We start from the raw sequence: 12,166 nt of genomic DNA, 5'->3' as shown, positions 1-12,166 counted from the left end.
ATCACACTTTGTGTCCTTTTGGACAAACTTGGATTGTTTCCGCTGGAGTGTGGAGGATGGGTGGTTGGGGGTGAGGGGTTTGGTCATAAGGTCATAAATGATAGGAGTAGAATTAGGCCATTCACCCCATCAAGTCTACTCTGCCATTCAATCATGGCTGATCTATCTCTCCCACCTAACCCTATTCTCCTGCCTTCTCCCCGTAACCTCTGACACCCGTACTAATCAAGAATCTATCTATCTCTGCCTTAAAAATATCCACTGACAAGGCCTCCACAGCCTTCTGTGGCAATGAATTCCACAGATTCACCACTCTCTGACTAAATAAATTTCTCCTGTGTAGGAAAATAACTGCAGATGCTGGCAAATCAAAGGTATCACAAAATGCTGGAGTAACTCAGCAGGTCAGGCAACATCTAGGAGAGAAGGCCGAGACCCTTCTTCAGACATCTCCTTCCTAAAAGAACGTCCTTTAATACTGAGGCTCTGACCTCTAGTCCTAGGCTCTCCCACTAGTGGAAACATCCTCTCCACATCCACTCTATCCAAGCCTTTCACTATTCTGTACGTTTCAATGAGGTTCCCACTCGTTCTTCTAAACTCCAGCAAGTACAGGCCCAGTGCCAACTAATGCTCATCATAGGTTAACCTATTCATTCGCTTCAGCCAACGATGCTGCAGAGAAAATAAAAATCCTTAAAATGCGGAGTTTGTGCTCATGAATGAGGTGCCCGCTCGAATGCATCAATCTTCCACTCTCGCCCATTGATTGACATCATACAACAGACTGATAATAAGTTTATCCAATTGTTTATTAAATTGTTATGAAGCATCAGGACCTTTAATAATATATTTACATACAAGACTGAAGCCAACTTGACACCAATAATTGGCCTGTGTTAAACACATTGCTTTTGGCCTTGACATTATTTAGGTAGCATCGCACTGTGCCTGTCCTTTTACACAGCTGAACATGGGGAGTAGGTGAACGATAAGATGATTGGGAGGGCTGGAAGGAAGCGCAAGTTTTCACTTGTTCGGAACTATAAAAAAGATTCGAAGAAACGAGGAGACAACAGATTGGGGAGTTGTAAGTTGCACAGATGCAGGAATAGGTGGGATTCCAGCCGTCCCAAGAGGGGAAGAATCACAATCGCCACAGTTTCAGAGCTACAGCATGGAAACAGGCCCTTCGGCCCACTGAGTCCATGCCGACCACCGATCACCCACTCCCCACAGTTCTGTGTTATCCCACTTTCTCATCCACACCTTACCCACCAGCGACAATTTACAGATGGCCAATAAGACCTGCAAACCCGCACGTCTTTGGGATGTGGGAGGAAACCGGAGCAACTCCACGCGGTCACGGGGAGAGGAGTGCAAACTCCACACGGACAGCACCCGAAGCTGGGATCGAACCGGGGGTCTCTGCCGCCACCGTGACGCCAAATAATACACTGCCCTGTGTGAGGTTTGAAACGTCCCACTCACTCATGGAGCTATTCCTTGCTGTGTATCTAGGAGAGCACACGCCCCCCGAGACAGCTCCTTGAACGAGCTATTACTGAATCATCTATTACAGACAAATGAAGTAACTTTAAAATAATCTATAAAAAGTTGGTCTTAACACAAAGGTAGAATAGCTGACTGACTGAAACTAGATTAGACTTATTGTCAGTTTGGAATCTTGTTCAAGTAAAGTCTTCTTCAGACTTTACTTGAAGTCTGAAAAAGGGTCTCGACCCCGAAACGTCACCCATTCCTTCGCTCCAGAGATGCTGCCTGTCCCGCTGAGTTACTCCAGCATTTTGTATCCATTTCCTAATTAGTGGAAATGTGGACGGGAGTGCACACCACTGGTTACTCCAGGGGTGGGGGAATTGGCAGGAAACCTTTTCAAAGTACTTTGATCGGAAGCTCAACACAAATCTCACACGACTTTTCACTGTGCTTAGATATGGGTCACATTCCTCCACAGACTGCTGCCAAGTGTCTTGTGATCACAAACTGGGACATTTGCAAACTGCAGTTAATGCTGGAAGTGTGTAGGAAGGAACTGCAGATGCTGCTTTAAATCGAAGACAGACACAAAATGCTGGAGTAACTCAGTGGGTCAGATTGCCTTTCCTGCTAACCTACTCCAGTATTTTGTGTCTGTCTTTCATTCTATAACCTGCAGTTTCGTGCTCTCACCGGCACACCAGAGTTAACATACGAGTAGATATTGTTACCACACTGGCAGTGAATTCAGACAGACAATGATATGGTATCAATCACATTTATCAGTACAAATTGACTGGTTTTCTTGATTAGTGCGGGTGTCAGGGGTTATGGGGAGAAGGCAGGAGAATGGGGTTGAGAGGGGAAGACAGATCAGCCATGATTGAATGGTGGAGTAGACTTGATGGGCCGAATGGCCGTATTCTGCTCCTAGAACTTATGAACCCGGCTAGTGAAACAGTATATTTCTTGAGGTATCTAGTGGCAGTTTGCCGCAAAAGCCCAGAGCTCTATGTAAACGGCTGTTTTACACACACAGACCGGCTGGCCCACCCATTTCCTGCTTTCGGGTTAATTCCCGTAAAATATTGTTAGCACGAAAAAAAAAATAATTCTGGAAACATTTGAGTAACAGGAAGACTAGTGAAGAAAGAAGAGTTGTATGAAATGTTGTAGCGTAACTACCCTGATGAGCAGGAGGCATTGCGGGTTGTAGACAATGGTTTAATCAAGGGCAATCATGCATGCACATTTTGTTTTGCAGGATTCTCCGCCGAGGAAGAAAATGGCAAGTAAAGATTTGCCCAGTTTAGTGCGGGTGTCAGGGGTTAAGGCGGGAAGGCTGGAGAATGGGGTCCAGAGATAGATCAGCCAAGATTGAATGGGGGAGTAGACTTGATGGGCCGAATGGCCTAATTCTGCGCTTAGAACTTAACTTATATGAACTTCCATCACTTTTCATGATACACAAGCCAAGTTAAGAAAAAGAAAAGACAGAGTCCCTTCTTCCCAAAGTTGGCCAACCCCTTTGAAGACCTCCTTCACTGAGTGGTTTGAGCCACAGAGATTTTCTTTGGCGGCCATATTTCTCCAATTCAGAAAACGTCATTCATAGAAAACGTACTGAGATAATCACATCCAGACCTTCACCCCATCTCGTAGTGTTGTGGAGACGAGGAACGCAGAGCCAGATCTATCTTATTTATTTGCTTGGGCCACTGGACTTTGCATGGGCTTCCCTCATCTCCACAATGTGAGCTGCCATCGATTACCACTGAATGCACCAAAGCAAACTGACAACACAGACGATTATTGACAAGCAACTCCCACCACAATCTCGCGCTGCGCTGTTAGAAAATCGGCAATATTGGGGAAAAAAGAAACATGGACGCTTCTGTCAAAGGGATACCTCGGTAAAACGCTGTGCTGCTCAACAAATCAGATGGCAAAGCATGCAAGGGCATCCATGTTCAATAACATTCATGTGTAAAAAGTGCGTTCTATCACTGTTCAACCTGACGTTGTTTCTTCGCATCTGATTCACTGCTAAGTGACTGACTGCCAGAATAATCAATAAAGGAAGTTTTGGCTGCACTTCATCGACTCAGTCTCCTGATCAGAGCTAAATATATTTGGCCGGCCATATATATATTTTTTAAAGTCAAGCATTTTTTTTCCTATTATTACAGAGCTCTCTCCAGCAAAGATGGATAATGAACCAATGATTCTGGCATTCAGCCACTCTGCATGGGCGGCTCCTTTCCTTGCCCCTTCCCGAAGAAAAGCAACCTCGTGTTCCTTCTGTTACAGCATTGATCCTGTCATCTCTTTGCTATTGAGGGAGTGCAGCGCAGATTCGCCAGGATAGTTCCCAGAATGGTGGGACTGAAATACGATGAAAGAATGGGTCAACTGGGCTTGTATTCAATGGAATTTAGACGGATGAGAGGGGATCTTATAGAAACATATAAAATTCTTAAGGGATTGGACGGGCTGGATGCAGGAAAAATGTTCCCGATGTTGGGGGAGTCCAGAACCAGGGGTCACAGTTTAAGAATAAGGGATAGGCCATTTAGGTCTGAGACGAGGAAAAACATTTTCACCCAAAGAGTTGTAAATCTGTGGAATTCTCTACCACAGAAGGCAATGGAGGCCAATTCACTGGATGTTTTCAAGGGAGAATTAGATTTAGCTCTTAGGGCTAACGGAATCAAGGGATATGGGGAAAAAGCAGGAACGGGGTACTGATTTTGGATGATCAGCCATGATCATATTGAATGGTGGTGCTGGCTCGAAGGGCCGAATGCCCTCCTCCTGCACCTATTTTCTATGTTTCTAAAGCACGTGGCCGGTGCTCCAAATGATTGGCGAATTGAACACTCATCGCTATTGGCAGGAAAAAATAATAAAGCTTTTAAGCTAACTAAATGACAATATACAGCACACAGCTAAGAGGGACCTGGCGTGGGGGGATGCTGAGAACTAAGGGAGTCCCGACACGGTGAAGGGGGGAGAGGAAGACTTAGAAGAAGGACGTTCTTTTAGGAAGGAGATGAGGAGAAATTTCTCAGAGGGTGGTGAATCTGTGGAATTCTTTGCCACAGAAGGCCGTGGAGGCCAAGTCAGTGTATATTTTGAAGGCAGAGATAGATAGATTCCTGATTAGTACGGGTGTCAGGGGTTGTGGGGAGAAGCCAGGAGAATGGGGTTAGGAGGGAGGGATAGATCAGCCATGATTGAATGACGGAGTAGACTTGATGGGCCGAATGGCCTAATTCTACTCCTATTCCTTATGACCTTAATACAAAGAAAGGATGAGTACTTTTCGTAACTTTGTCCGCGTCTTTGTGGGGACTCTTTTGCGCACTTTGTGTGCAGAAACTGAGAATTTCACTGCACCTAGCGAGGTACAAGTGACAATAAAGTATCGCCATCATCACAATGCTGTCTCTTTTTAAAAGAGAAATAAACAAAATATCAGATATTCAATTCAGTTGTTTAGTGGCACATTGAATATTCCCCAATGGGATCCTTACTTAATACAAACGTGTGGGAGTTAGTGTCGTTTTGCTGTTTCTGTTCCTGTTCTACCTGCGTTCCCACCAAGTTTACCATCGGAAGGTGAGAGAGGACCGGATTGGATCCAATGTCAGTGGTTCACTCATTCTGCCTCCATTTTACATTGGAGGTTCACTTTCAGCAGTGCATTCAGAGGTATCAAAAAACAATGGCTACAGGTTAAAGTCAGTCTGCTAATAAAAGTTAAAAGTTCATTTGTTCCTCCAAAGACCTCAGTGTTTTGTGAAATAGAAGCAATGGTTATTGCACTCTTTAATTTTCCTTTTTCAAAACAAATCACCACGATTTTGGAGCCGTGTTCTATTCTGTCAGGCGTTCTGGGGAGAAGGCAGGAGAATGGGGTCAGGAGGGGGGAGATCGATCAGCCATGATTGAATGGCGGAGTTGACTTGATAGGCTGAATGGCCTAATTCTGCTCCTACCTCTTATGATCTGTTCCCCGGTCTTTAAGGAATGCGGCAGAAAAGTGCGATGCAAATATTTTCAATGTTTAAATGAAATAGAATGACTTGGGGAAAGGGGTGGCTGATGATGAAGGGAAGAGGAAGGAGCAAAATCAAAATGGCCGCCAGCCATGCTTCCTGGAAGCTGGAAATGGTGGGGTTCCCAAAATAAGATGAGACCTGGGACTCATCAGGGTCTGGAGAACGATTCCTAAATAGCTGCCACTCCCATATTCCAGTTGTGCTTCACCAAGTTAGGGACAACTTGAAAGAAGTCCCCAGATATAAATGTACAAAGGCTTCAACTGAAGTTGAGCAAGATTCCCTTTTCTTCTCACCAACATTCACTGAGCCTTGGGGCCAGTTTGTGTTAAAGGGTCTCAAGATCTAAAGGTTGCTACTAGGATGACCTACAGAAGTACTGCTGAGCTCCCACAGCACAAAGAAACCTCACTGTAGTTTATTTTAGTTTGGAGATGCAGCGTGGAAACAGGCCCTTCGACCCACCGAGTCCGCGCCGGCCAGCAAACCCCGCACGCTAACACTATCCTACACACACTAGGGACGATTTACAAGTTTTACCAAGCCAATTAACCTACAAACCTGGACGTCTTTGGAGTGTGGGAGGAAACCGGAGCACCCGGAGAAAACCCACGCAGGTCACGGGGAGAACGTACAAACTCCGTACAGACAGCACCCGTGGTCAGGATCGAACCCGGGTGTCTGGTGCTGTGAAAATAAGGTGGCCACTTCACCCGCTCCCTAACAAACCCTGTTGATGCAAAGACTCTGCAAAAAATGCTAACACTGCATGGTCACAATGGTTCCACACCTTTTGTCACCTCTCCTCTCCCCCATTGATATATATATATATTAAAAAAATCAAGTGTTACCTTACAACACTACCGATTCAAGCACACTATTCAAACGGTGCTTTGACAAAGATTAGGATACAGGAAGAAAAATGTCCTCTACCTATTGATCGTAGCTCCTTTAAGAGTTAATTTAATGTCTATTTGTATTGTTTAATATAAATTCCAGCAAGTAATTTTTTCTTTGTTCTCCTTTCCTGGCGGTGTTGGTTCCAAAGCAGCTTTGTCTCCAGAGACGGTTGGCGAAGGATCGTGTGTTGGGTCATTCTCGTCGCTGATCTAGGGCCAGCTCCGAACTTGGACTCTGGTGACGCAGAATGAGCACTGGAGAGACCCCTCGGGCAAGTGGAGGAGGCACTTGGATGAGCTGGTATTCTGATAAACTTCCCTTCCATCCCAACACCAGGAGACGGTGTCGTCAAGAATCCAGTTCGCAATCAGGCACTTGGCTGCGGGCTTGTCAGACAGCGCCTTCTCCTCTGCTATGTCATCAGGATTGGTTTCTGACGGATTTCTAAAATGTCTGCAAGAGAGAGGGAGGGAGGGAGGGAGAGAGAGAAAGAAAGAGGTGCCATGATATTTAGTTGAATACTCTTTGGACTTTACTTGAAACTTTATAGAGATACAGCGCGGAAACAGGCCCTTTGCCCCACCGAGTCCATGCCGACCAGCGATCAGTGTAGGAATGAACTGCAGATATTAGACAATAGGTGCAGGAGGAGGCCATTCGGCCCTTCGAGCCAGCACCACCATTCAATGTGATCATGGCTGATCATTCTCAAACAGTACCCCGTTCCTGCCTTCTCCCCATACCCCCTGACTCCGCTATCCTTAAGAGCTCTATCTAGCTCTCTCTTGAATGCATTCAGAGAATTTGCCTCCACTGCCTTCTGAGGTAGTGAATTCCACAGATTCACAACTCTCTGACTGAAAAAGTTTTTCCTCATCTCAGTTCTAAATGGCCTACCCCTTATTCTTAAACTGTGGCCCCTTGTTCTGGACTCCCCCAACATTGGGAACATGTTTCCTGCCTCTAACGTGTCCAACCCCTTCATAATCTTATACGTTTCGATAAGATCTCCTCTCATCCTTCTAAATTCCAGTGTATACAAGCCTAGTCGCTCCAGTCTTTCAACATATGACAGTCCCGCCATTCCGGGAATTAACCTAGTAAACCTACGCTGCACGCCCTTAATAGCAAGAATATCCTTCCTCACATTTGGAGAACAAAACTGCACCCAGTACTCCAGGTGCGGTCTCACTAGGGCCCTGTACAACTGCACACAGTACTCCAGGTGCGGTCTCACCAGGGCCCTGTACAACTGCACACAGTACTCCAGGTGCGGTCTCACTAGGGCCCTGTACAACTGCAGAAGGACCTCTTTGCTCCTGTACTCAACTCGCTGGTTGACACCGAGGATAGGCACAAAGGCTGAGGTAACTCAGTGGGGGGGGGGGGGGGGGGGGGGGGGGGGACAGACAGCATCTCTGGATAGAAGGAATGGGTGACGTTTTAGATCGAGACCCTTCTTCAGATCTGCCTCACAGCGCCAGAGACCCGGGTTCGATCCCGACTACGGGCGCTGTCTGTGTGGTGGAGTTTGCACGTTCTCCCCGTGACCTGCGTGGGTTTTCTCCGGGTGCTCCGGTTCCCTCCCACACTGCAAACACGTGCAGGTTTGTAGGCTAATCGGCTTCGGTAAGAATTGTGAATTGTCCCCAGTGCGTAGAATAGTGCTCGTGTACGGGGTGATCGCTGGTCGGCGCGGACTCAGTGGGCTGAAACGATGAGAGAGAGAAAAGTCCATGGGAATTTAATTCAGTGTACATGAAATTACCCAGCGCATTTAATGAGGGCTGATAATTACCGGCTTTAGAAATATAATCCTATTGTAATTTAGTTAATTTGCAGCAAGCCATTTTAGATAATGGGTTTGGAAAAAGATTATGGAATTACTGGGATCGCCAAAATCTGGTGCACAATGTTATCAAATCCCCCCTCCTTGCCTGTGTCCACCTGTTACCCTGCCCCTCATCGTAACCAGCTTTCATTCCCACCCTCTACAATCCGTCAGAAGTAGGGCCCCGACCCAAATTGTCCACTATCATGTTCTCCAGAGATGCTGCCTGACCCGCTGTGTGCTGACCCCAGCACCTGTGTCCTTTTGGACAAATTTGGATTGTTTTCTCTGGAGCGTGGAGGTTGGGGTTATCAGGGGGGTTGGTCATAAGGAACAGTAGCAGAATTAGGCCATTCGGCCCATCTAGTCAACTCCGCCATTCAATCATGGCTGATATGTCCCACTCTCCTAACCCCATTCACCTGACTTCTCCCCATAACCCCTGACACCCGTACTAATCAAGAATCTATCCATCTCTGCCTTAAAAATATCGACTGACTTGGCCTACACTCCCTTCTGTGGCAAAGAATTCCACAGATTCACCACCCTCTGACGAAAGAAATTTCTCATCTCCTTCCTAAAAGAACGTCCTTTAATTCTGAGGCTACGACCTCTAGTCCCAGACTCTCCCGCTAGTGGAAACACCCTTAGGGGCAGGGGGAGACCCGATAGTTTTGTATTTACTTCTATCGGGTCTTCTATATGGGAGGAACTTTTCTCCAAAGGCTGGAAATGTCCAAGACTAGAGGACATCGCTCGAAGGCGAGAGGGGCAAAGTTTCGGGGAGATGTGAGGGGGAGGTCTTTTTAAAAATAGACAATAGACAATAGGTGCAGGAGGAGGCTATTCAGCCCTTCGAGCCAGCACCGCCATTCAATGTGATCATGGCTGATCATTCTCAATCAGTACCCCGTTCCTGCCTTCTCCCCATACCCCCTGACGCCGCTATCCTTAAGAGCTCTATCTAGCTCTCTCTTGAATGTATTCAGAGAATTGGCCTCCACTGCCCTCTGAGGCAGAGAATTCCACAGATTCACAACTCTCTGACTGAAAAGGTTTTTCCTCATCTCTGTTCTAAATGGCCTACCCCTTATTCTTAAACTGTGGCCCCTGGTTCTGGACTCCCCCAACATTGGGAACATGTTTCCTGCCTCTAATGTGTCCAACCCCTTAACAATCTTATACGTTTCGATAAAAATAGTGTGGCGGTTGCCTGGAATGCACTGCCAGGGATGATGGTGGAGGTAGCTACGATAGTGGCGTTTAAGAAGCTTTTAGGTAGGCACCTGGACATGCAGGGAACGGGGGGAGATGGGTCACTTGTTGGGAGAGGAGATAGTATGTTTGGTAGGGGCATGGCAGGCTGAAGGGCCTGTTACTGTGCGGCACTGTTCTGCGTTCTTGAGATTTATTCATTAGCAATTAATGAATTACTCATGAATTGTTGAGTGGCGGGAATGTAATAACCCATTTACAATTGAAAAGAAAAAGAAAATGGAAAGGGGCGATTTCATAAATCAAACTTGAATAATTTGATATTTAAAGAACTCTTTAAATTTCCAGGCACCTGTGCCTTCAAGGAAGTGTTTAAACAAAACATTTAATTAGTGATCTTGCCAGATTGACTCTAAGAGAATTTGAGTGATTAATGCAACTTATGACACAAATTTAAAATTCAACTGAAAGTTTTTTTTTTGTTGCATTTTGTTGTTCCTTCTCTGTTGCCTGCAAATAAATACTCTGAAATTTCCAGCTCAAATCTCTCGCATCCAGGTTTACCACATCACACGCGCATTCCAGGCCTGGTTTAGTTTAGTTTAGAGATACACTGTGGAAACAGGCCCTTCGGCCCAGCGTGCCCGTGCCGACCAGCGATCCCCGCACACTGGCACTATCCCACACACACGAGGGACAATTTACAGTCTTTACCAAAGCCAGTTAGCCTTCAACCCCAAACGTCTTTGGAGCGTGGGAGGAAACCGGAGCGCCTGGGGGGGGGGGGGGGGGTCAGAGAGAGAACGTACAAGCCCCGTGCAGACGGCACCCGTAGCAAGGATCGAACCCGGGTCTCCGGCGCTGTAAGGCAGCAACTCTACTGCTGCGCCACTCTTTTTACAACGAAGCAAGACATTATGTACCTTGATACGAGGCAAGAGCACGACTTTTATTAATCACGTCACAAATATTTTCCTCAATTAAGAGCCAAAGACAGCTCTTTTACCGTCCATTACCCCCCCCACCACGCTGTGCCTCTTCATCAGCTGTCCATTACCCCCCCCACCACGCTGTGCCTCTTCATCAGCCGTCCATTACCCCCCCCACCCCGCGCCTCCATCAGCCATCCATTACCCCCCCACCACGCTGCGCCTCTTCATCAGCTGTCCATTACCCCCCCCCCCCCACCCCCCCCTCTTCATCAGCCGTCCATTAATGGTGCACTTCCTTTGGCGATGCCATTAGAGTGCGGTACACCATGGGCGGTCACGGTGGCACAGCGGTAGAGCTGCTGCCTTACGGTGCCAGGGACCCAGGTTCGATCCTGACTACGAGCGCTGTCTGTAAGGAGTTTGTACGTTCTCCCTGTGACCTGCGTGGATTTTCTCCCAAATCTTCAGTTTCCTCCCGCGCTCCAAAGGCGTAGACATTTGTAGGTTAATTGGGTTCGCTATAAATGTAAATTGTCCCTAGTGCATGTAGGATAGTGTTAGTGTGCGGGGATCGCTGGTCGGTGCGGACTCGGTGGGATGAAGGTCCTGTTTCCGCGATGTATCTCTAAACTAAGCTGGTGGGATGTCTGCCATCCTGCCGTGAGACTTACCTGTTGTAATGCGATGCATTGGTAACGTGACATAGGTGAGGTGTGCATAGAGTAGAAAATTTTCATCTGTTCGGTTTAGCTTTAGCCAGGACCCAACCAAGGATCTCCCGGTCCCCGACAACGAGCGAGATCGCAGGTTAGACACGCCGTGCATGCCTGCAAACACACACACAGCAGGTAAACGGGAGAGACACAGACACACACACACACACACAGCAGGTAACCAAGAGACAGACACACAGACAGACAGACACAGACACAGACAAACAGCAGGCAACCAGGAGCCGTTTCACAACAGCACAGATAGTGTATCACATACACACGCTCAGCAGGTAACCTGGAGCCCATTCTCACCCGCAGACAGATAGTGTAGCACACACACACACACACACACACATGGTAACCAGGAGCCCATTCACAACCGCACCCAGTGTATCACACAGACACACCGCACACACACGCAGGGGCATGCAGTCACACAGAGACAGACAGACACATCGTTACACATAGAGACCCTCTCACACACACAGACCGTCAACACAGAGACCACCACACACAGGCAGACTGACACACACAGAGACAGACAGTCATACACAAAGACCCTCACACAGACACACACACACACACACACAGACCTTCACAGACACAGTCGCACACACACAGGCAGTGATGGGTGCCAGGAAGGCACTGCCAATGGTGGTGATGGAGGCAGGTACAATAGTGGCATTGAAGAGACGTTTGGATAGGCACATGGATATGCAGGCAATGGATGGATATGGATCCCGTGCAAGCAGCAGGCTTAGTTTAACTTTAATCATGTTCTGCAGGGACACTGTGGGCTGAAGGGCCTGCTCCAGTGCTGTACAGTTCTATGTTTTATATCATCCAAAATAAAGGGTCAGGAGGAATGAAACATGATGGGGATGAAACACAGCAACGTAGAATACGCAGAAGGTGAGCAGAGCAGTGATGTTCTCTATCCTTGAGCAGTGATGTTCTCTATCCTTGAGCAGTGAATCAGGCCACTGGGCTTAGATGAGAAAGCCACTAATA

At 47.2% G+C, this 12,166-nt stretch overlaps 1 protein-coding gene across 6 annotated transcripts in view; it reads right to left on the bottom strand.

Moving 5' to 3' along the window:
- Positions 1 to 361: 361 nt before the first annotated feature.
- The window catches only part of kiaa0930, a 62,522-nt gene continuing 50,717 nt past the window's right edge, over positions 362 to 12,166 (bottom strand). For 3 of the 6 annotated variants that reach the window (XM_078416861.1, XM_078416863.1, XM_078416865.1), the window contains 2 exons: positions 11,114 to 11,269; positions 363 to 6,917 (listed from right to left, as the gene is read on the bottom strand). In XM_078416861.1, coding sequence (XP_078272987.1) covers positions 6,877 to 6,917; positions 11,114 to 11,269 — 197 coding nt within the window. In that variant the 3' untranslated portion in view covers positions 363 to 6,876. Of the gene's footprint in view, positions 6,918 to 11,113; positions 11,270 to 12,166 lie in introns of all 6 variants that reach the window. The other 3 variants (XM_078416862.1, XM_078416860.1, XM_078416866.1) reach the window with 3 other exon arrangements.

This window comes from Rhinoraja longicauda, chromosome 20 (assembly GCF_053455715.1).
Source record: "Rhinoraja longicauda isolate Sanriku21f chromosome 20, sRhiLon1.1, whole genome shotgun sequence".
In the NCBI taxonomy this organism is placed as follows: Eukaryota; Metazoa; Chordata; class Chondrichthyes; order Rajiformes; family Arhynchobatidae; genus Rhinoraja; species Rhinoraja longicauda.
This window is presented reverse-complemented; position numbering and strand designations above follow the sequence as displayed.